This window comes from Triticum dicoccoides, chromosome 4A (genome assembly GCF_002162155.2).
Source record: "Triticum dicoccoides isolate Atlit2015 ecotype Zavitan chromosome 4A, WEW_v2.0, whole genome shotgun sequence".
Classification (NCBI taxonomy): Eukaryota; Viridiplantae; Streptophyta; class Magnoliopsida; order Poales; family Poaceae; genus Triticum; species Triticum dicoccoides.
Genome location: NC_041386.1, coordinates 595,665,882 through 595,685,827, shown reverse-complemented (window position 1 = coordinate 595,685,827; position 19,946 = coordinate 595,665,882). Strand labels below are relative to the sequence as shown.

At 46.4% G+C, this 19,946-nt stretch overlaps 1 protein-coding gene and 1 long non-coding RNA gene across 3 annotated transcripts; one reads left to right on the top strand and one right to left on the bottom strand.

Annotated features, from left to right (window-relative positions):
- The first annotated feature begins 11,091 nt into the window (after positions 1 to 11,091).
- LOC119289287 lies at positions 11,092 to 13,337 on the top strand. Of its 2 annotated transcripts, none has more exons than XR_005141474.1 (6): positions 11,092 to 11,229; positions 11,342 to 11,511; positions 11,736 to 11,793; positions 12,263 to 12,336; positions 12,462 to 12,536; positions 13,269 to 13,337. It is a non-coding gene; the product is annotated as an uncharacterized LOC119289287 (long non-coding RNA). The 2 variants fall into 2 exon arrangements; XR_005141473.1 differs by lacking the exon at positions 13,269 to 13,337 and adding an exon at positions 12,820 to 12,944.
- Positions 13,338 to 19,062: 5,725 nt separating this feature from the next.
- Positions 19,063 to 19,599, bottom strand: LOC119283736 (UDP-glycosyltransferase 73E1-like). Its single transcript, XM_037563156.1, has one exon. The coding sequence runs from the start codon at positions 19,597 to 19,599 to the stop codon at positions 19,063 to 19,065; it is 537 nt and encodes a 178-aa protein (XP_037419053.1).
- Positions 19,600 to 19,946: the final 347 nt, after the last annotated feature.

Here is a 19,946-nt window from a genome sequence, read left to right as displayed (position 1 = left end):
AATGTGCCGTCACGCCCGACGCGTGGCATGCCAGGGCCTGGAAACGGTCGGCGAAATCCTGAACCGTGGAGGTGAAGGGAAGGCGGCCTAGCTCTGCCAGGCGGCTCCCGCGGATCGGTGGCCCAAAACAAAGGAGGCAGAGCTCGCGGAAGCGCTCCCAATGGGGCATGCTGCCCTCGTCCTGCTCGAGGGCGTAGTACCAGGTCTGTGCCGCACCGCGGAGGTGGTAAGAGGCGAGCCAGGTACGCTCCGAGGCGAGGGTGCGCTGCCCGCGAAAGAACTGCTCGCACTGGTTGAGCCAGTTGAGGGGGTCCTCCATGCCGTCATAAGTGGCGAAGTCCAGTTTGGCAAACCACGGCGGTGTCTGAGTCGGAGCGCCGTGGCCGACTGGCTCGGAGATGCGAAGCAGCGAGGATTGGGGTGCCCGGTCAGTATGGCCGCGGCCCGTGGAGTGCCCCGCCAAGCCGGAGGGATCGCCGAACAGTAGAGTGGGTGCAGGCGGGTCTCCAGCCGACGTGTAGACGGGTGGCGGCGATGATCCGCTCAGCCAAGCCGGTATTGGGGACGGCGACGGCGGGAAGCGCACTTGCTGGATCGGTACGCCTCCCTGCGAGGGTGACCCGGGCCCCGTGCTGGGCGGTGGTGGGGCCGGCAGCTGCGGCTGTGGCGGCACGGACCCGGGTGGCGTGGGGGACGCCGCAAGGGCCGGGGCCGGCCACTGTGGCCATTGAGGCGCGGCAGCGGGCCGCGGTGGGGCCAGCAGCTGGAGCTGCGGCTGCCCGGACCTGGGAGGCGTCGGGGGCACGGTGATTGCCGGAGCCGGCCACTGCGGCCAGTGGGGGGCGACGGCAGGCGGTGGCTGACCGGGCCAGTGGTGGTGTAGAGGCCCGATCGGTGCCGTGGTGGCCGCGTACCAGGGCAGGGCGACTGGCCCGGCTGCGGCGGCCGGCTGAGGCGTATGCCTTGGACGGCGGTGACGAGGTCGTTGAGGATCCCGGTCATCTCCGCCGGCGAGCAGATGGTGACGGGCGGCGCGGTGGAGGGCGGCGGCGTCTGGCCGGTGGAGTCCATTGGCGCAGTGGGGAGAACCAGCGGCGTGGTGGAGAGAGGCAGCTGCGCGATGGTGACGGGCAGCGGCGCGGTGGTGACGGGCAGCGGTGGGTTGGGTGGTGGTGCAGACATGATCGAAACCGAGCTATCTGATACCAAATTGGTAGGAGCTAGGATCCTACCCGGTCTAGGGCGTAGGTTGTACGGGAAGGAGGAGGGTTGACGGAGGTGCGATCGCGGCTTCCGGCGGCGGGGCGCGGTGGCGCGATGAAGAAGAGGCTGCAGCGGCGCAAGAGGCAGCTAGGGTTAGGTCTCGAGGCTCCCTTTGGGAAGCCGAGCAAATAATGATTGCTTCTTGCTTGATTAGATTGATGATACATCTCCTCTCCTTATATAGAGAGGTTTACTTGACTCCTAAGCAAATAATGATAAGATAATTGGGCTAAGCCCCTAATAACGATAAGATAACTTGGGCCACAACCCACTGGGCTAAGCCCCTAATATGCTCGTCAGAACAGATTGGGGATGGCTTTGTGCCTGATCCGCGGGGAAGAAGCAGATGAGATGCGTTGACTACTAGTTAACTGACACTGACTTGTGGACCCCATATGTTCAATCTTTTTTATTTGTTGAGTTTTATCTTTTGCGAAAAACTGTTTGCCGAGAGGAAATCTCCCTCCATGCAATCGACGCGGGTCATCGACCCAAAATTAAGTGGATCGTGACCCACTTACCAAATTGGCGTCCCAGAGATGTATACCCCTTGTTCGCTCGGAAGACGACCCTCAACCCCGTTCCTCGACCCGGGCCACCCGGATTTCTGGCAACTATGGTATAAACACCTAGTAAATCAGAAACCAGCATCAAGAACCATATCCTATAGCTAGAACTAGAACCATAGCAATACTATTAAGTATGAATAACTCAATCTCCAGCTCAAGCCACATTAAATGAAATTTTGGTTCAAGGTTTAGATTAATTAATTCAACCAAACCCAGGACAGAGACACATAGTTAAGCACATGATCAATATGCAGTCAAGATTGAGCAAAATGACTGTTGACTAGCTGAAAACCTACCCAAGACTGGTATTTGAGCAAATCATCAATATTATCATGCCAATCGATCAGTTCAAACTAGCAACGATTTTAATGCATAAATAAAACCAAAACAGTAGCCAATCTACTTGATAGAGCATCTAATCAAATCAAGTAGAGCAAAGCAGAGCAAGAACTCGTTCTAGAAAAAACGCATACAAGACTAGATATTCACAGGTTCATCATCACCTAGGGGATCAAACATCAATTTATCATCTTAGCAAATCACTTATGTGGACAGCAAATATCGAATACCGATATGCATGATTCAACTAGAACACGCTTGGATCTTCATAGGAGATCGAACACCTTACATCACAGCAAGGTAATAAACAAAATCAAACCTCATTTCTAGACAAACATGCATACAAGGCGCAGTCCAAGGAAAATAGGGAGAAATCATGAGAGAACGAGAGACCTTCTGTGGGACGCCGGTGGGGACACGGTGCTGTAGGAGGGGTCCAAGTCGAAGAAGGCAGGGAGACCATGTCGTAGTCGACGTCCCCAGCAGCAGCTCGGCAACATGTACACCGGCAGCAGGAGCTCCGGTGGACAGCACCAACACCAGTCCACCACAGCACCCCTGGAGGTCAGCACCACCGCCAGAGGACTCCACCACAACCACAACATCACCGGAACCTGAGCAAAATCGAATCAAGGCACACATGGATCAACTACAGATAGATAGTAGTATTACACACTAGTATGGCTGTTGATGAATCCCTATTTGCACTTTAGCTGAGACTGTGCAACATGGCTATTCGCCTATTCTTGATTCACAGAAACAGGGGAAAACTTCTACACACCAGATGAGCAAGACATGGACCTGGCATTCATGTCGATGTTCTCGGCAGTGGCTCAATCACCAGCAGCCTATCCCTGGTTGCCGCCGTCGGAGGAGCAGGAGTAGGTCGGTCTGGTTGTCGCCGCTGCGGTGCTACATCTACAGATGGTCCTTCTCCCGGAAGGCGAGCTGCGTCAAATAGACAGCCGGTCAGCGACAGGGCCGCGCCAGAAGGCCTGCACCAGACGAAGATGATCAAATCCCTCTCTACTACAAACTGGTCATATATTACAATAATGGGTAAATTGATACTAGCAAAGAGCATACTTAGGCATCTGCTTGCTACATGCAAGTTTATACCAACATGACACAGCTGGAAAAAAGTGCAAGCCTTACAAATGTTTTGCGTGCTTCCTTCAGCCAAGAATATGACCGCTAAGCACAACCATCAAAGATGTGCACAACATGAAAAACCAACATATTCTGAGGTTAGAAACTCCTATGCTATCCGAAGAAAGCAGAAACAAAAAGAGTGATGCCAAACAATAAAGAATTAATGTGCGTGACTGCAAATGCTCCAGATTTTGTTTGTCAACACAATTATCAAAATTTCACAAGAGCAATGAATCAACATGGATTTAAATTCCTATCTTAGTGGTAAACTCATTAAACATGGCAAATGAATAAAACAACACCCAGGTTGGAATCCCCGCTTACTTATATTGTTCCGGTAAGACATAACACATTACTTATATAGTTCCAAACTACATCGACACTCACACTGCCCAAACCTTACAGCAAGAGAGAAATCACAATATATTTACACACAATTACCAAACAAACAAATCAAATTACTAACGAGAAATCTATCCACCGGACGACTGGTGGTTTGTAACAGGCACGTACGACGCGCGAACCGTACAATTCGCATCTCCGGCAGCGACCGACCACGCGCATGTGGCAACAGATTCGCTTCTCCCGTGCGGCTGAGTCAGCTTTTTCTGCAGACCGACAAAAAATGTCACAACATTGGGAGTTGAACACACAACCCACTAGTTACAACACAAGCAGCCGACCATCTCGTCTGGCTCTTTCACATGCCTAGGCACAGATTAGCTCTTATCTACTTTCATTCTTCAGGATTTTTAAGCCCTCTTATTTTAACTCGTTCGATTTTTCTTTGGAGTTATTGCATGCACACATGCACGTGAGTAGGTGTATGGGGGTGCATGTAAAATCATATCAATGTGTGATTTGAGGAGTCAGAAGAATAAATCATCAACAATAAACTACATGCAAAATTAACCATCACCTGACCATTGAAGGAGTTAATGCCTAAACTTGCACGCATAATTAGTAGCTGGTTTTTGATCCGTAGGCCCTATGGTAGCATGGTAACTTTACAAATCACAGAGGTGATAACTCATGTATTAATAACAAGGTAATATACACATCGTAAACCTGATAGCCTAAGTAAAAACCGTGGTAAATTTTTCTAGTTAGTTTTTTTTTTCAAAATGGTCGTAGACCCGGGGAAAATGAAGGTGAATCTGATAATCTATACACAGCATTGACCTGATAACCCACGAGTATTAACAACATGGTACTTCTGCCTAAATAGCATGATAATATATACAATGCGGGCATGGTAAATTATGCATAGACACATGGTAACCTAGGCCCAGAGAAAAAAAATAGTTGTTGAAACCACACCCCTGATAACTTCTTTGGAATAGAATGGTAATATATGCATCGTAGACCTGATAACTCAGGTATAAACATCATGGTAACTTTTTAAGTCGGAGGGGGGGATAGTTGTTGAAAGCATACCTTGGTAACTTCAATGTAAATAGTATAGTAATATAGGTATCGCACACTTGACTTATGCACAAACACCATGGTAACTTTAGACCGGGGCACAAAAAGTTCAAAACATACCCACGATAAATTCTGTATAAATAGGTGGTAACATACGCACAACAGAGCTGATAACTCAGGCATAAACACCATGGTAACTTTGAACTGAGGGTTGTAAATAGCGTGGTACTATAAACATCGTATACATGATAACTCATGCGCAAACACCACCATAATTTTGACCTGAGGGTGGGGGGATGGGAGGAAGTTGTTTGAAAATATAGCTCCCTCCCGATAACCTCCATGTAAATAGCATAATAATATACACGTTGTAAACTTGATAACTCACATACAAAACACTGTTGTAACTTTGATCCGAAGGAAGGGGGAGGGTGAGGAAGTTGTTCAAAAACATACCCTCGACAACTTATGTGTAAATAACGTGGTAATATATGGACCATGTGCATGATAACACACACAAGCAATGCGGTAATTTTTGTCCCGGAAAAACAAGTTGATTATGTACCATGGTAACTCAGGTATAAAGAGCATGATAATATACATACATCAGAGTTGATAGCTTACTTAGCTCATGCCTGGTAACTATTTGCACGGAAAGAATCGTCAGAACATATCGATACGTGATCTAGTTTACTAGATCTCATCGCGGTGGTTTTTTTTGCATGAAAATGATTTTTCGATCGGACAGACAGTTCACACTATGAAAACATTTTAAAGTTTGAAAATAGGGAAGCATCTAAGATGACATCAATTTCCCCCCTAATGCATTCAGGCATGTGCATTTGAAGCAAAGGTTTGAGAAACTATTTTTATGCCCCTGTGATTCCTTTGAAAACAACATGATAACTTACGCACAACTGACATGGTAACTTGCATAGCAGACGTGTGGTAACTGTTTTTCCGAAAAAAAATCGACGGAACATATCAACATGAGATCTAGTTTCGAAGGTCTCGCCGCGACGAATCTTTTATATGAAAACAGTTTTTTCATCGGAGCAACGGTTCAAGCTACAAAACATTTTGAATTTTAAATTTTGTTAGAATCTTTGCTGACATCAGCATTTTTGTCTCACATGCATGCATGCATACTTAATTAAATTAATTGGAGCTAATTAGCATAGGAGAGTCACGTGGGCTACAAAATTGTTCGCCTGGATGCGTATATGATTGGCTGCATGTCATCCGTATCAGGAGAAGTGAATCGTACGTGAATAGACTCGGATCTATTGCTTAAAGTCCAGTCAACTGGATGTTAGCACAGTCCAATTACTAAACAATATTACACTTGTTTGATAAGCATTAGTTAAATTTAAACACAAGAACTAACTAAACAAATAACAATTAGCAGAACAACCTTCGTTTCTCACATGCATTAGATCTGCACAACAAATAACTGCCGATCTATTTATTTCTGAAATCAAAGTTGCAGCTAGGGATGTCAGAACAGGAACACGACCTTGATGACGTAGCCGGTGACGGAGCTGAACAAGGTGCGGCAGGAGCTCCGGTGGACACCACCACTACTGGAACACCACGGGAAAACCACTGTGACCTGACCAAAATCAGCAGTCCAACCACGGCGTCGTCGGAGAAGATCGGCAGCAGGAGCTCCGGTGGACAGACCACCACCGGAAGGCACAACCAGCACTGGAACACCACCGCCACCGGAAAACCACCGGAACAGCACCGTGACCTGACCAAAATCGAACCACAGGACGCATTCAACGCGGATCCAGTTCCAAGCAGGCGTATACAAGACTGAATCGAGGTTAGGCGGGAGGGAAAAGAGAGAAAGCTGCTACCTTTAATGGAGACGAGGAGGCGGAGCTTGGGGTCGTCGGAGCAGCGAGGCCGCCGCGCCGGAGAGGGAGCACGGTCACCAGCCGGTGCAGGAGGGAGGCGAAGGCGAGCACCAGGTCATGGGACTGCGCCATGAGGCCCCGCGGCGGCGCCAGCGCAGGAATCTCCTCCTGCTGCTGCAGCAGCAGCTTCGCTAGGGTTTTGGGTCCGGGAGCGCACTGGGTCGGCGGGGAGGAGAGCCGGCTTCGGGGAGGTCTACCGGCGGTGGAGGGGAGGGTGTGGCCAGCGAGGCTGAGCTGGGGTGAGGTTGGCCGGCGGCTCGATCTGGTTCGGGGTGGAGGGCGGCGCACGGGAGAGAAAGGAGGCGGCGGGGGAGAGAGGGGAGTGTGCCTCCGTGTGCCGCCGGCCGGACGCCGCCGTGACCGTGTCCAACTGGGCGTGTTTTTTTTTTAGAACGAGGCGTGTTTGGTAAGCTGGGTCGATTTTGGGCTCCCTGGGGCGTGCCCACACGAAAACGGCCTTTGGACCATGCTCTGCCCCCGTTTGGTAACCTGCGTTGCACAGCCTCAAAATTATCCTCACCTGAAGAAAAAAACATCCTCAAAATTATCCTCAAAAAAGAAAAGAAAAACTGCCTAGATGCAAGGTAGCTGTTTGGTTAGATGTCAAAAAAAAAGTACTTAGCTGTTTGGTTGGCTGCTTGTTGCTATTTCTAGCACAGGTATGTCCTCATCTTTTTCAAAATTGGTGTGGTTGCCACCAGATCGCAATCACACATAGAACATGTACTAATAAGTATAGTAGCAGATTGATTAAAAAAAAGTATAGTAGCAGATTTTGATGACAGATTAACAACAAGTAGCTAGTTTAGCCTATCAAAACGTCGTATATTTCTGAATGGAGATAGTAGATAGTACTCTTAAGTTACTGTCGGGTGCATACCTAAGCAACCTGACAACTATTTACACTAGGGGAACACACTCCTAGCCCAAAGAAGATGTTCTACGGCCTCTATACGCCAGCATCACAACATCAGCCCCATTATACATCATGAGCAGCAAAAGCACTCATCAATTAAACCCTTTAAGAGTCGCGGAAGGAGCGCCTCCTCGCCTATGCCACGTCCGGCGATCAGTATCTACCTCGACGCCGGCAAGTCAGCCAGCGGTGACCGCCCCTCTGCGTTCCTCGTCGTGGCGCAAACGGTCATCAAAGACGTTTCCTGGAGCAAAAGTTGAAGAAGGACCAGAAGGTATGTTTCCTGGAACTCGGTGACTTCCTCATCAAAGACTATGATTTTGGCCCGAATTGGTAATTGGCGACCGGCTTTCCTGATTTTTGGCCGACGTCAAACTGCTTGTTCTATGTGAATGTGTGGGGAAAGATCACTTATGGGCCAGGTTGTTCTGCTTGCAGGCAAGAGAGAAGGAAGAGAAAAAACTAGGCAAGTCAAAAGGAGACGGCTAGGCTCCAGGTTGGAACATTCGTTACTAAATTTGACACTATGATCCATTTGAATTGGTTGCAGATGAGTTATCAATTCTTCGAAATAGACTATGGTCCATGCTGGCTGCTAGGCTGCTGATGGCATGGTGTTTGGTTGCTTCTTTTAAGACTTTGTTTGAGAAATACAAATTAATTATTACGAAATATACTAATTCTGTGTGAAGCCCCACAACATAAATTTGCAAAGTGTAGATAGAAGATGAAATCATAAGAAGCAATGCAACATAGAATAGCTTGCCTATAGATTGAGGCGTCTTCTGACAGGTGTGGCCGAATACAACTCCTCTGAACTGAAATATTTTTTCCTGTGCTTGACTAGCGATTCAGAAAATAGTAAATGTATATCCATGGTTAATTGATTGTGAGCAGAAGGTGAAATGGATGTCACTGTGGTGATGCAGTTAGCATAATTTGTGATGAGTGCATGGTGGCCTCCATGGAATGGCCTGAAATCACAAACTACAGAGTTGTACATGAGAAGGGCACCCCTGTACACGTTGGGATGCTGAGGTATGTCTTTTGTGTTCATTCAGTGTAGTCAATGGTGATGGTGTTTCAAACCGTAGCATTTTTTGCAGGGATTTACTATTGTCATTCTTTAACGAGAGCAATCTTAAACCGGGAAGATAATATTCTACAGGTATGTACTTCCAAATATGACGTTAGCATTCGTTGTTGGTGACGCCTTGTTGAATCACTATTGTTGGGACAATTAAGCATCACCAGCCAAATAAATCCCAGTCCTTCCTCAAGATAGTAGTTGCCCTACGCACAATGGTTGCTAGCCTTCGTGGTCAGTGGTAGTTTAAGAACAGTACACTTATTTCCCATTGTTGTCAATTGACGTCGTTAGCTCTATTTTCAATGAATAACCTTTAGCCTAAAGAAGATTTTCATTTGCTTGGTTGCTAATTATTGTGTGAATCTTTGATCTTTACTCTGTGCCCACCTTCTCTGATTTTCTGCATCAGTGGCTAGCAGCAGCATCTCATTTTTATGGCTTACCACAACTGGCATCTTTTTTGTGTGCATTATAGGTGTCCTTGAAAGGGGCATAACGATTGGCAGTCTTGGTTCAAAGAGTTTCCTGACATATGAAAGCAACATTCTCTTTGCCCTTTGCTTTATGATTGAGTGCAACATTGTTGGTGGCAACTGGATTGAACTTGTATAGCAAAGCAACTTGCATCATGTCCTATTGCCAGCTAGAGTTGGATTGCCTGTATCCTCCATACTGAATTTAATGCCTCTATCCTTATATCTAAATCGTGATATTGTTCATTCGATCATTCCTTAAGTCGACCAATAGATATTCAGATTTGGTAAGCCATGGTCCTGAAGGGGAATACACCAGGAGGTTTGCGCAAGGAGGTCACCACCGATCCAAATCTGGCCAGATCTATAGCGATTACAAGCCAGGTGCCATTCTGATGATATTATGTCCTTCAATTTGGTTCTGTTGCTATTTCTCCTGTCAATATCCTAAGCTAGGTGGATGAAGTATTAACCAGTTTTCCTTTCCATTAAATGCCCAGTAGGCGGTTGTTCTCTGGTTTTAGTGGGTAAAGGTAACTAGAGAACACCTGAAGTTGAAATCACATCCAACTACTTGTCAGCAACATCAAGCTAGCATACTCTCAGTCATACACATGACTCCATGAGAGTTCACGATCTCCACAATTAAGTTTCAGTGACAACAAGACCACCGAAGCCATGAGGTCTCTTTCCCCCACAAGAATCCATGAGACTATTCTGATGGTTTCAGATTCAGAAATTCACAAGGAGGTCACCAAACTTGATTGGATCTATGCCATCCGGCAGGTGCACCGTCCTTCCATAGTTTTCTGGCTATCTTAGGTTGTACTCTGGTCGAGCTTCTTAATTTGTACAGCTTCAAGGTCTGGTGAGCTGGCAGTGTTCATGTTTTAGTTGATATCCATTGTTTCCAGTGGTGGAGCTAGCTCACTGACTGAGCATGGGCAGGGTCACTGCTGGCCGGTGTTTGCCCAGCAAAACATCATTGCTAACCCATATATTGACGCTAATGCTTGATAGACTCTCCGGTTGAGCCCAGGCAGCTGCTTGGGGTCGCCGTGAGCTGCTCCATCCCTGATTGTTTCCCTTGGATTAACAAAATACCTGGAATCAATCTGCAGTGAAGTTGTTGATAATGCTTTGTACTGGTGATATACCTAGCACACGATGAGCATATGCTCTTGAATTCTAGATACGGTAATGTGGAAATTTCTAGCCTCCTAAAATCAACATTCTTGATGTGTGAGCGTCTCCTGAAGTGCACATGACAGCTCCTTTTAATTAAAGTGGTTTTAGTTACAGTAATAGTATATTAATTTCTCCTAATGAGTAATGACTCCTCTAGTCCTCTGACATTATAGCTTTGCTTCCTTATTTATTTCTTGATTGTGATACATTTTCTTGTGGCTTAATCAACAACTCTAGCTATTTGTTTCTCCATAAATCTTGAGATACTATAAGATATATGTTGAGAAAAAAAAATATGGAACTAAGTTACTCGGAGCTGGTTGTATGTCAGATAGTCTCCCTCTTCACCTCACTTGTTTAAAATTTAAATCTTCAATATTTGGGGCCTTTTAACCTGAGATGTCCCCTACAGGGAAGCGGAGCATACATGGTCACTTAGTTGGTTGAGTGTCACGCTTTTGTCAGTTAATAGCATTTAGTTTGCCATTGACAATAGCACAGTCCCAAGTGTTTTAAAATTCTCATGGACCTGCACGTTGTAAGTTCTGTTTTTTGATTGATTACTATGTGGGTTAGCATTAGATAGGTTAACTGTATGAAATCAGAGTTTAGGAGTATTACTTTGTAAGTTTCTGCTTATTTCACCACAGCAAGTGTTTTATTCCATTGTGGTTGGAGAGTTTTGAAGTGTTTCAGCAAGTGCTTGCTACTAACTAATGCTTCACTTCATTTTGTAATACTGAGGCAAATCTACAACTAGGCCCCCACCCAACAGTGATACATTAGTTATTCTCACAAACAATAAATAAATACATTGTGTATTAAGATGTTTCAGTCCTTCTACTGATATTTTGTTTACTTCCCAGAACCAAATCATGATCCGGTTATTCAGGTTTATTTTATTACCTTTGTATTTTGATAAGCCACTACATTTAATTTCTGATGTGAATGCCTTTATGTGGTAGCTGAATGAGTGTTCTCTTTTTTCTGCCTCTGACTTGAAGGAATATATTTTTTAATATATCGATGCTCATCATTGCCATGTCTGGCTGTCTGGTTCATGCTACACAGAAGCTTAGATCTGTAATCAAGCTATGGAAGAGAGTACTGTAAGAGACACTTCTATAAGCAGAGATATGTGCCTGAATTTACACCTTAATTATACCTCAATTAGGTATGTATGGTTCGTCTCATTCATGTTGAAATGATTTTTCCTTAGTCTGTTAATCGTATAGTAATTACACGGTGTAGTACTATGGCAGTGGTATACTGATTTGGCGTAAGAACTACTGACATGGCTTCGTGTGTACAAATGTTACAGGTTTATGATATTAAGAATTAGCAGCGTGTTTTTTGTTTACTGTTGATTGATATGCAGACTTGCTTTTTTTTATTCAGTTGAAGAGCTCTCCTGGCTTAAGATCTTTCTAGGATAATTGCGTTGTTAAATCTGAAGGTATATTATTGGTTTCTCAACTCATGTATTGATAAGCGTTTTTTTCATCCTCAATATATTGTTGCTTGCCTGAGTTGTCCTACATTTGTGAGGTGGCCGAGGAAGTTCAGTTCTTGCAGGCGGCGTAAAACTGGAACTACCTACAGATGATTTTGCCAGTTCGATGGAAACTTAAAATAACTAAGGGAACTTTCTCAGTTTTTTAGTTTTTTAGTTTTTTCTCTTCTCAGATTTTTGGCTGGGGTATTATCATGTATGTCACACAGTAAATTTAGATCTTAATGCAAGATTTAATAGGGATAGATTCTTCTGCCATGTTGAAAAATTAGAATTACAAAGAAGAAAAGAAATTATTAAAGAAGAGATATAGTCGATTTGGTTGTTGAGGTGTTTCTTTGATCTTCCCTAGACCTCCTGTTTTCAGTTGGCATGGTGATGATCTATTTCTTCTGGTGTTTCTCTGGTTCAGGATTCACTCATGTGCCAAAGCCAGCTCGGGGAAGCCTTCCTGAACTCCTGGTCGACCACGACAACCACGACACGGTGAGTAGATTTTGAATCTTTCTTGCGGCGTCGGATTGGATTCAGTGTGTATACAGAAGTTATGGATTGCTGACAGCTTAATGTTCTGTTTCTTCTGTGTACTATGGTGTGCGTATTGTTTTCAGATCTTAAGCAAGCGGAACACTGAAGGAGGATCTTGGGGATGACGGAGGCGTCGATGACAACCTCAAAGGCGAGAGGTATTGATACTGCAAATTGCTTTCATGTCGCTGTGTTTCTTACTTTATGCAACTCCGTCGGTAACTAGGTATTAAGGCCTTATAGTTGGTGGGGAGCAACGAAAAACTGAATTTGTGGATCTTATAATTTGGACGATCTGTTTGATACGTCTGCACTGCTGATGCAGAACATTGATCAAGACAATGTGGGTTTAGAAATGAGGAAAACAAATTGGCTTGCAGGGTTTAGGCTACCCTCTTGTGCTTGTTTTGCCTTGTGATTACTTGAAATTGCAACCTGCAGATTGAACGGGCACTTGATTTGTTAGGACGAAAGGCTGAACCAATGAAAGCTGCAGGTTCAATTGCTTTTGCAGCAGAACTGCGAACATCATCAGCATCAGCCTACAGAAAATCTTTGAGAAGAGTACACCCACATGATCTGATTGCAGAGCTAACACTTTTGCATCTTGAGTTGGTGCTACATACAATTGTTTAGTTGAATAAATTATAATGCTGGTAAAGCTCGTTTGTTTTCTCCTTTGATCTGAATGGCATGGAAAATCTTCATTCATTTCATTTAGTAATTTTACTTAATTTTCTATGCTATTCAGTAAACCTTGCTTTTTTAAATGAAGCCAAAGCTTTCATCCCTCTTACATAAAAAGATAAAACAAATATCGTGATGCTAACAACAACTGTTAGTTTGCTAACAATCGATGACAAATGTGTACGGACGTATGAAAATGGTAGGATGAGACGCTTTGAGGCGCTGCAGCAATACAAGTGCGCACAACTTCATGTCAAGAGGCGCGCCATGGACGCGCCCCAGCCCCTAGTAGTTCATCAGGGGTGGCACTCACTCAGCATGGTGAATGCATTGGAACACCACCTCCATAGACGTGGTGGCCCTGTACATCTGAAGGTTGAACCCATCGTTCTTGTACTTGAAGACGAGGGTGTCGCCTTCGCGCATCTTAATCTTGGCAGCAAACTTCTTCCACCCCTTGACGAACACTGGGCTGTCCTCCAACCACGGAATCTGCACGCGCCACTCGTAGAATCTACCAAGGCGGATCGGCACCTTCACTCCCTTGTCCGCGATCTGCAGCTTCTTCACCGGCAACTTCTCCATTGCCAGCAACACGACAAGGGATCCGAGGTCCAGGATGCCAACCTACACGTAGAACCGAAGTGGTTGCTCTGGACGCCGGTGTAACCAAGGCATGCAGCCGCCCCATATGCTTCTTTGTCACCTCGAACTGTTGCACCTTCTCAATGAGGACCGGTATCACAGGCCTAAGCTGGACGCTGGTGCTACCTCTTGAGCATGCATTGGTTTTTCCTTGTAAAGGAAAGGGTGATGCGGCAAAGTAGCGTAAATATTTCCCTCAGTTTTTTAGAACAAAGATATCAATTCAGTAGGAGGTTACACGTAAGTCAGCCTTGTACCTGCACAAACAAACAAGAACCTTGCAACCAACGTGATAAAGGGTTGTTAATCCCTTCACGGCCACTTGCAAAAGTGAGATCTGATAGAGATAATAAGATAAATATTTTTGGTATTTTTATGATATATATTGGAAAGTAAAAATTGCAAAATAAAATAGATCAAAAATTATATGATGGAAAATAGACCCGGGGGCCATAGGTTTCACTAGTGGCTTCCCTCAAGATAACATAATCTACGGTGGGTGAACAAATTACTGTCGAGCAATTGATAGAAAAGCGCATAGTTATTACAATATCTAGGCATGATCATGTATATAGGCATCACATCCGCAACATGTAGACCGAAACGATTCTGCATCTACTACTATTACTCCACACATCGACCACTATCCAGCATGCATCTAGAGTATTAAGTTCATAAGAACAGAGTAACGCATTAGGCAAGATGACATGATATAGAGGGATAAACTCAAGCAATATGATATAAACCCCATCTTTTTATCCTCGATGGCAACAATACAATACGTGCCTTGCTGCTCCTGTTGTCAATGGGAAAGGACACCGCAAGATTGAACCCAAAGCTAAGCACTTCTCCCATTGCAAGAAAGATCAATCTAATAGGACCAAACCAAACTGATAATTCAAAAAGACTTGCAAAGATAACAAATCATACATATAAGAATTCAGAGAAGAACCAAATATTGTTCATAGATAATCTTGATCATAAACCCACAATTCATCGGATCTCGACAAACACACCGCAAAAAGAATTACATCGAATAGAGATCCAAGAGAATCGAGGAGAACTTTGTATTGAGATCCAAAGAGAGAGAGGAAGCCATCTAGCTAATAACTATGGACCCAAAGGTCTGTGGTAAACTACTCACACATCATCGGAGAGGCTATGGTGTTGATGTAGAAGCCCTCCGTGATTGATTCCCCCTGCGGTGGAGCGCCAGAAAAGGCCTCGAGATGGGATCTCACGGGTACAGAAGGTTGCGGCGGTGGAAATAGGATTTCGTGGTGCTCTCAGATGTTTTTGGGGTATATGAGTATATATAGGCGAAGGAAGGAGGTCGGTGGAGCCACGAGGGGCCCACGAGGGTGGGGGGCGCGCCTACCCCCCTGAGCGCGCCTCCCTACCTCGTGGCCGCCTCGTTGCTTCCTTGACGTCCACTCCAAGTCTCCTGGATTGCGTTCGTTCCAAAAATAACTCTTCCGAAGGTTTCATTCCGTTTGGATTCCGTTTGATATTCCTTTTCTGGGAAACACTGAAATAGGCAAAAAAACAATTTGCACTGGGCCTCCGGTTAGTAGGTTAGTCCCAAAAATAATATAAAAGTACATAATAAAACCCATTAAACATCTAAAACAGATAATATAATAGCATGGAACAATCAAAAATTATAGATACGTTGGAGACGTATCAAGCATCCCAAGCTTAATTCCTACTCGTCCTCGAGTAGGTAAATGATAAAAACAGAATTTTTGATATGGAATCTTTATTGTGGCATGAATGTTCAGATCCGAAAGATTCAAGATAAAAGTTTAATATTGACATAAAAATAATAATACTTCAAGCATACTAACAGAGCAATCATGTCTTCTCAAAATAACATGGTCAAAGAAAATTTTCCCTATAAAATCATATAGTCTGGCTATGCTCTATCTTCATCACATAAAATATTTAAATCATGCACAACCCCGATGACAAGCCAAGCAATTGTTTCGTACTTTTGATGTTCTCAAACTTTTTCAATCTTCACGAAATACATAAGCGTGAGCCATGGACATAGCACTATATGTGGAATAGAATGGTGGTTATGAAGAAGACAAAAAAAGAAGATAGTCTCACATCAACTAGGCGTATCAACGGGCTATGGAGATGCCCATCAATAGATATCAATGTGAGTGAGTAGCGATTGACATGCAACGGATGCACTAGAGCTATAAGTGTATGAAAGCTCAACGAAAGAAACTAAGTGGGTGTGCATCTAACTCGCTTGCTTACGAAGACCTAGGGCATTTGAGGAAGCTCATCATTGGAATATACAAGCCAAGTTCTATAATGTAAAAGTTCCACTAGTGTATGAAAGTGACAACATAGAAGACTCTCTATCATGAAGATCACGGTGCTACTTTGAAGCACAAGTCGGTCGCCGCCCATTGATCTGCTCTTCTCCCCGCAACACGGTCGCCGCCGGCCTTTCCCCGCGACCCGCCGCCCAGAGAAAAACGCCAGCTCCGTCCGCCCGCCGTCTCTGCTCGCTCGCAGATGGCGTCTGGATTATCCCCTTCTTCTTCTTCTTCTTCTTCTTCTTCCGGCGGCTCTCACTCTGGGAGGGGGCTCATCTCGTGCCTGCACAGCCTCAACTGCCGCGACGAGGAGGCGTCTCTTCCCCACGACGACGATTTGCAAGAAGCCACGCGCGAGCTCATCATTGGTTTCTACGACGACGCGTTCCGCCGGCTCCGGCTGCCCTGCAAGGCCCTGCCCGACCTCTACGGCCTCCTCAACACCGCCGGCCTCTGCCTCGGCCTCCTCGACCCCGTCTCCAACATCATACTCAACACCCTCGCCCTCCTAAACCCCAAAACCAAGCCCCTCAGCGACGCCGCCGCCGCCAAAACGGGGTCCAAGAAGAGACACAGACCCGGTTTCGACCCCTGGCACGAGGTTGCAACCAGGTCCTGCCACAGTCTCATAGCTTTCCTTGTGGCATACTTCGGATGCATCAATTATGTATGGTATTATAACTGAGATGTCACATAAGTATGCGTGAGCAGAAATACAACTTGTGTGGCTTTGATCTCCAAGAGCTTAGCTAGCTATCATTTGTTTGCTACTATTCACATTTCTAAGAAGAACGACCACGACATCTGTCCTTCCTTCTTTAGTCACACCAGAAGCTAACAAGAGCCAGCCAACAACACTTTCTTGAATACTGGGAGGCGAATGGCCAAATCATTTTCTCCTCATGCCGCCATCTATTTACATGTGATAATGCTCTCTCAGCGGAGCTTGAAGCATGTAGAGAAGGGTCCGCCCTTGCAATTGAGTGGAGCGCACAACCGTTTATGCTCGAGACGGATAGTTCGGAGGCGGCGGCCATGATCTTGCAAACTGATACTAATCGGTCTATCCATGCTGGACTGGTACAGGAGATAAAAGCAACCATCCATGGTGAGCGGGAAGTGAAGGTGATGGTTGTAGGGTGCGGTAGTAATTGTGTGAGTCACGAGTTAGCTCGAATTGCTCGGACATGTGTTAAAACAGCTGTATGGCTGCGCTCGGGACCGGAGGAAGTTGAAACTTGTGTGCTTTGGATCATCTTGATCCACCTTGATTAGTGAAAGCTCTTTCCAACCGCAAAAAAAGGTGGTATAAACCATATTAGCAGGAAGCGGGGTCGATGTCGCGTTCCATGACCCAAGGTTGATCGACCCAGATCGAGGGTCGGGAACGACAACGGGTGGACGTAGGCCGGTGACTGGGTCACAATCCCGTTCCATGGTTGCTGAGTCCTAATGAGTACCCAAGATAGCAGGCATCCCACCGCAGTCCGCCCGCGCGCCATATGCACGCCAGGTACGCCGTCGCTCCGAGTCTCCGTCCTGCCAGGTACGCCGGCAGCCGGCCGGATGGTCACAGTCCCACACGGGAAAAGGGCTAAAATAAACCTTGAACTCGTAGAGGAAAGCAAAATCAAACCCTAAACTTCTAGTCCCTGAGATCAGCACAACGCGAACTCTTCGACCCTGGTCTATTTTGAACCTTGAGCACGTTCCCAAACAGGGTCTGCGGACATGACAGCTCAACCCCGGGACTTGACTGCGGCCGTCCACTCCCCCGACATAAAACTGTTTTGTGCTTTCAAGAATATTTGGATTTCAAAATTATTGACAATTTTCAAAAAAAATATTAAAAATGTTGTCAAATCTCGATGTTGTGGAATGTGGTTAAATATTTTCGTGCTTCTCATCTATCACTAAATGTAGGTTGGCTAGGGGGAGCGGTTCTAAAGCACGAGCACCCAAGTTTGATTCTCTTGAGTAGGTCTAGTCGCGTCCGGCTGCAGCCAGACCTACCATGTAGACAATCCCTCTGAGAACACGCTCAAGGCTCAAAATAGACCGGGCCGGCCCAGCCGCGTCCGGCTGCAGCCATACCTGCCACGTAGACCATCCCTCTGAGAACATGCTCAAGGTTCAAAATAGACCGGCCCGGCCCAGTCGCGTCCGGCTGCAGCCAGACCTACCATGTAGACGATACCTCTGAGAACACGCTCAAGGTTTAAAATAGATCAGGATCAGAGAGTTCAGTGTGTTGATTTCAAGGATTAGAAGTTCAGGTTTCGATTTAGCTTTCGTCTACAAGTTCAAGTCCCTCAACGGCCGCCAAAGCTCACGTGGCCGTCACATCGCGGCCTGTTGTGCTCCGTTCTTACATCATCGTCATCGCCACCTGGGTAGTCGCTAGGGGAGGTCGGAGACTCGATGGCACCGCTTGGCGGGAACATACGAAGGATTATTGGGATGTCATTTTTTAGGGGAGGGATTGGGGATGGCTTTGTGCGTGCTCTGCAGGGAAGAAGCAAATGAGATGTGTCGACTACTAGTTAACTGACGCTGACTCCATGGCACCGCTTAGCGGGAACATATGAAGGATTGAGTTTTATCCTTTGCGAAAAACTGTTTGCCGAGAGAAGATCTCCCTCCATGAATCGACCCGAAATTAAGTGGATCGTGACCCACCTAAGAAATTGGCGTCCCGGAGATGTATACCCCTTGTTCGCTCAGAAGACGATCCTCGATCCCGTTCCTCGACCCGGGCCACCCGGATTTCTGGCAACTCTGGTATAAACACCTAGTAAATCAGAAACCAGCATCAAGAACCATATCCTATAGCTAGAACTAGGACCAAGCAATACCTTAAATATGAATAACTCAATCTTCAAGCCACATTAAATGAAATTTTGGTTCAAGGTTTAGATTAATTAATTCAACCAAACCCAGGACAGAGACATATGGTCAAGCACATGATCAATATGCAGGTATTAACAGAAATTTTGGACTAGTAATTGGTCCAAAAAACTCAATCCTTGCACGCCGGTAGCCGCAGGAACCCAGGGGCCGCGGTGGGCATTTTCACCTCAACCGGCTCCTCGGGGATGAGGTGCCAGTAGGGGTCAATGGCGCCATAGGCGTTGCGAATGGCCGCGGCATGGTGCTCCGTCTGCAGGCAGAGGAGGCAGTAGGCGGACATGCCGAGAAAGCTGAGCCGCGGGACGCCGAGGCTGGCAGCAAGGCCGGAGGTCCACGGGTGGCATATGTCCGACACGACGCACGTCGCGGGCGGCGCGTGCGTGCGGAGGTGGCGCTCCAGCGGGGCCAGGAGGCGCGACGCAGCGAGGAGGTAGGCGGCCTCCTGGTCTAGGGGGATCTGGTCGACGTCGTCCGTGCCGGCGAGGTCGAGCGGGAGCTCGACGAGCCGCACCGGCAGGCCCGACGACTCGACCACGGGGCGGAGGCGCGCAGTGTAGGACGGCGTGACGACGATGCTGGCGAGCGCGCCGTGGGCGGCCAGCTGCAGCGCGGCATCCACCGCCGGGATCAGGTGGCCGTGGTGCATCAACGGGACGAACACGAAGTGTGCTTGGCATCCTTATCTTCGCTCCATACGTCGTGTGCTTGACCTCCTTATCTTCGCTTCATACGTCGTGTGCTTGGTTTCTGGAGATCAATCGCTACGTAGGAGCCACGACTGATCGCACGACTAAGCAGACACCTGTATGGCAAGTGTGTTCCCTCTACTGTTATATGGCCCTGAAATGTACTACTATAAGACTGACCAGGTCTTGCCTTTGGATGATAGTATATGCTTGTCCACTGTCCAGGCTAGGCTATCAGCGATGGTACCAGGCCAGATCACAGCGATTGTTAGACGAAAACTACAACAGACAGGGCTAAACACGGTTG

Bases quoted from the DNA above. Each gene is read 5' to 3' on its own strand.
- LOC119283736 (XM_037563156.1), bottom strand. From the start codon at position 19,599: ATGCACCACGGCCACCTGATCCCGGCGGTGGATGCCGCGCTGCAGCTG.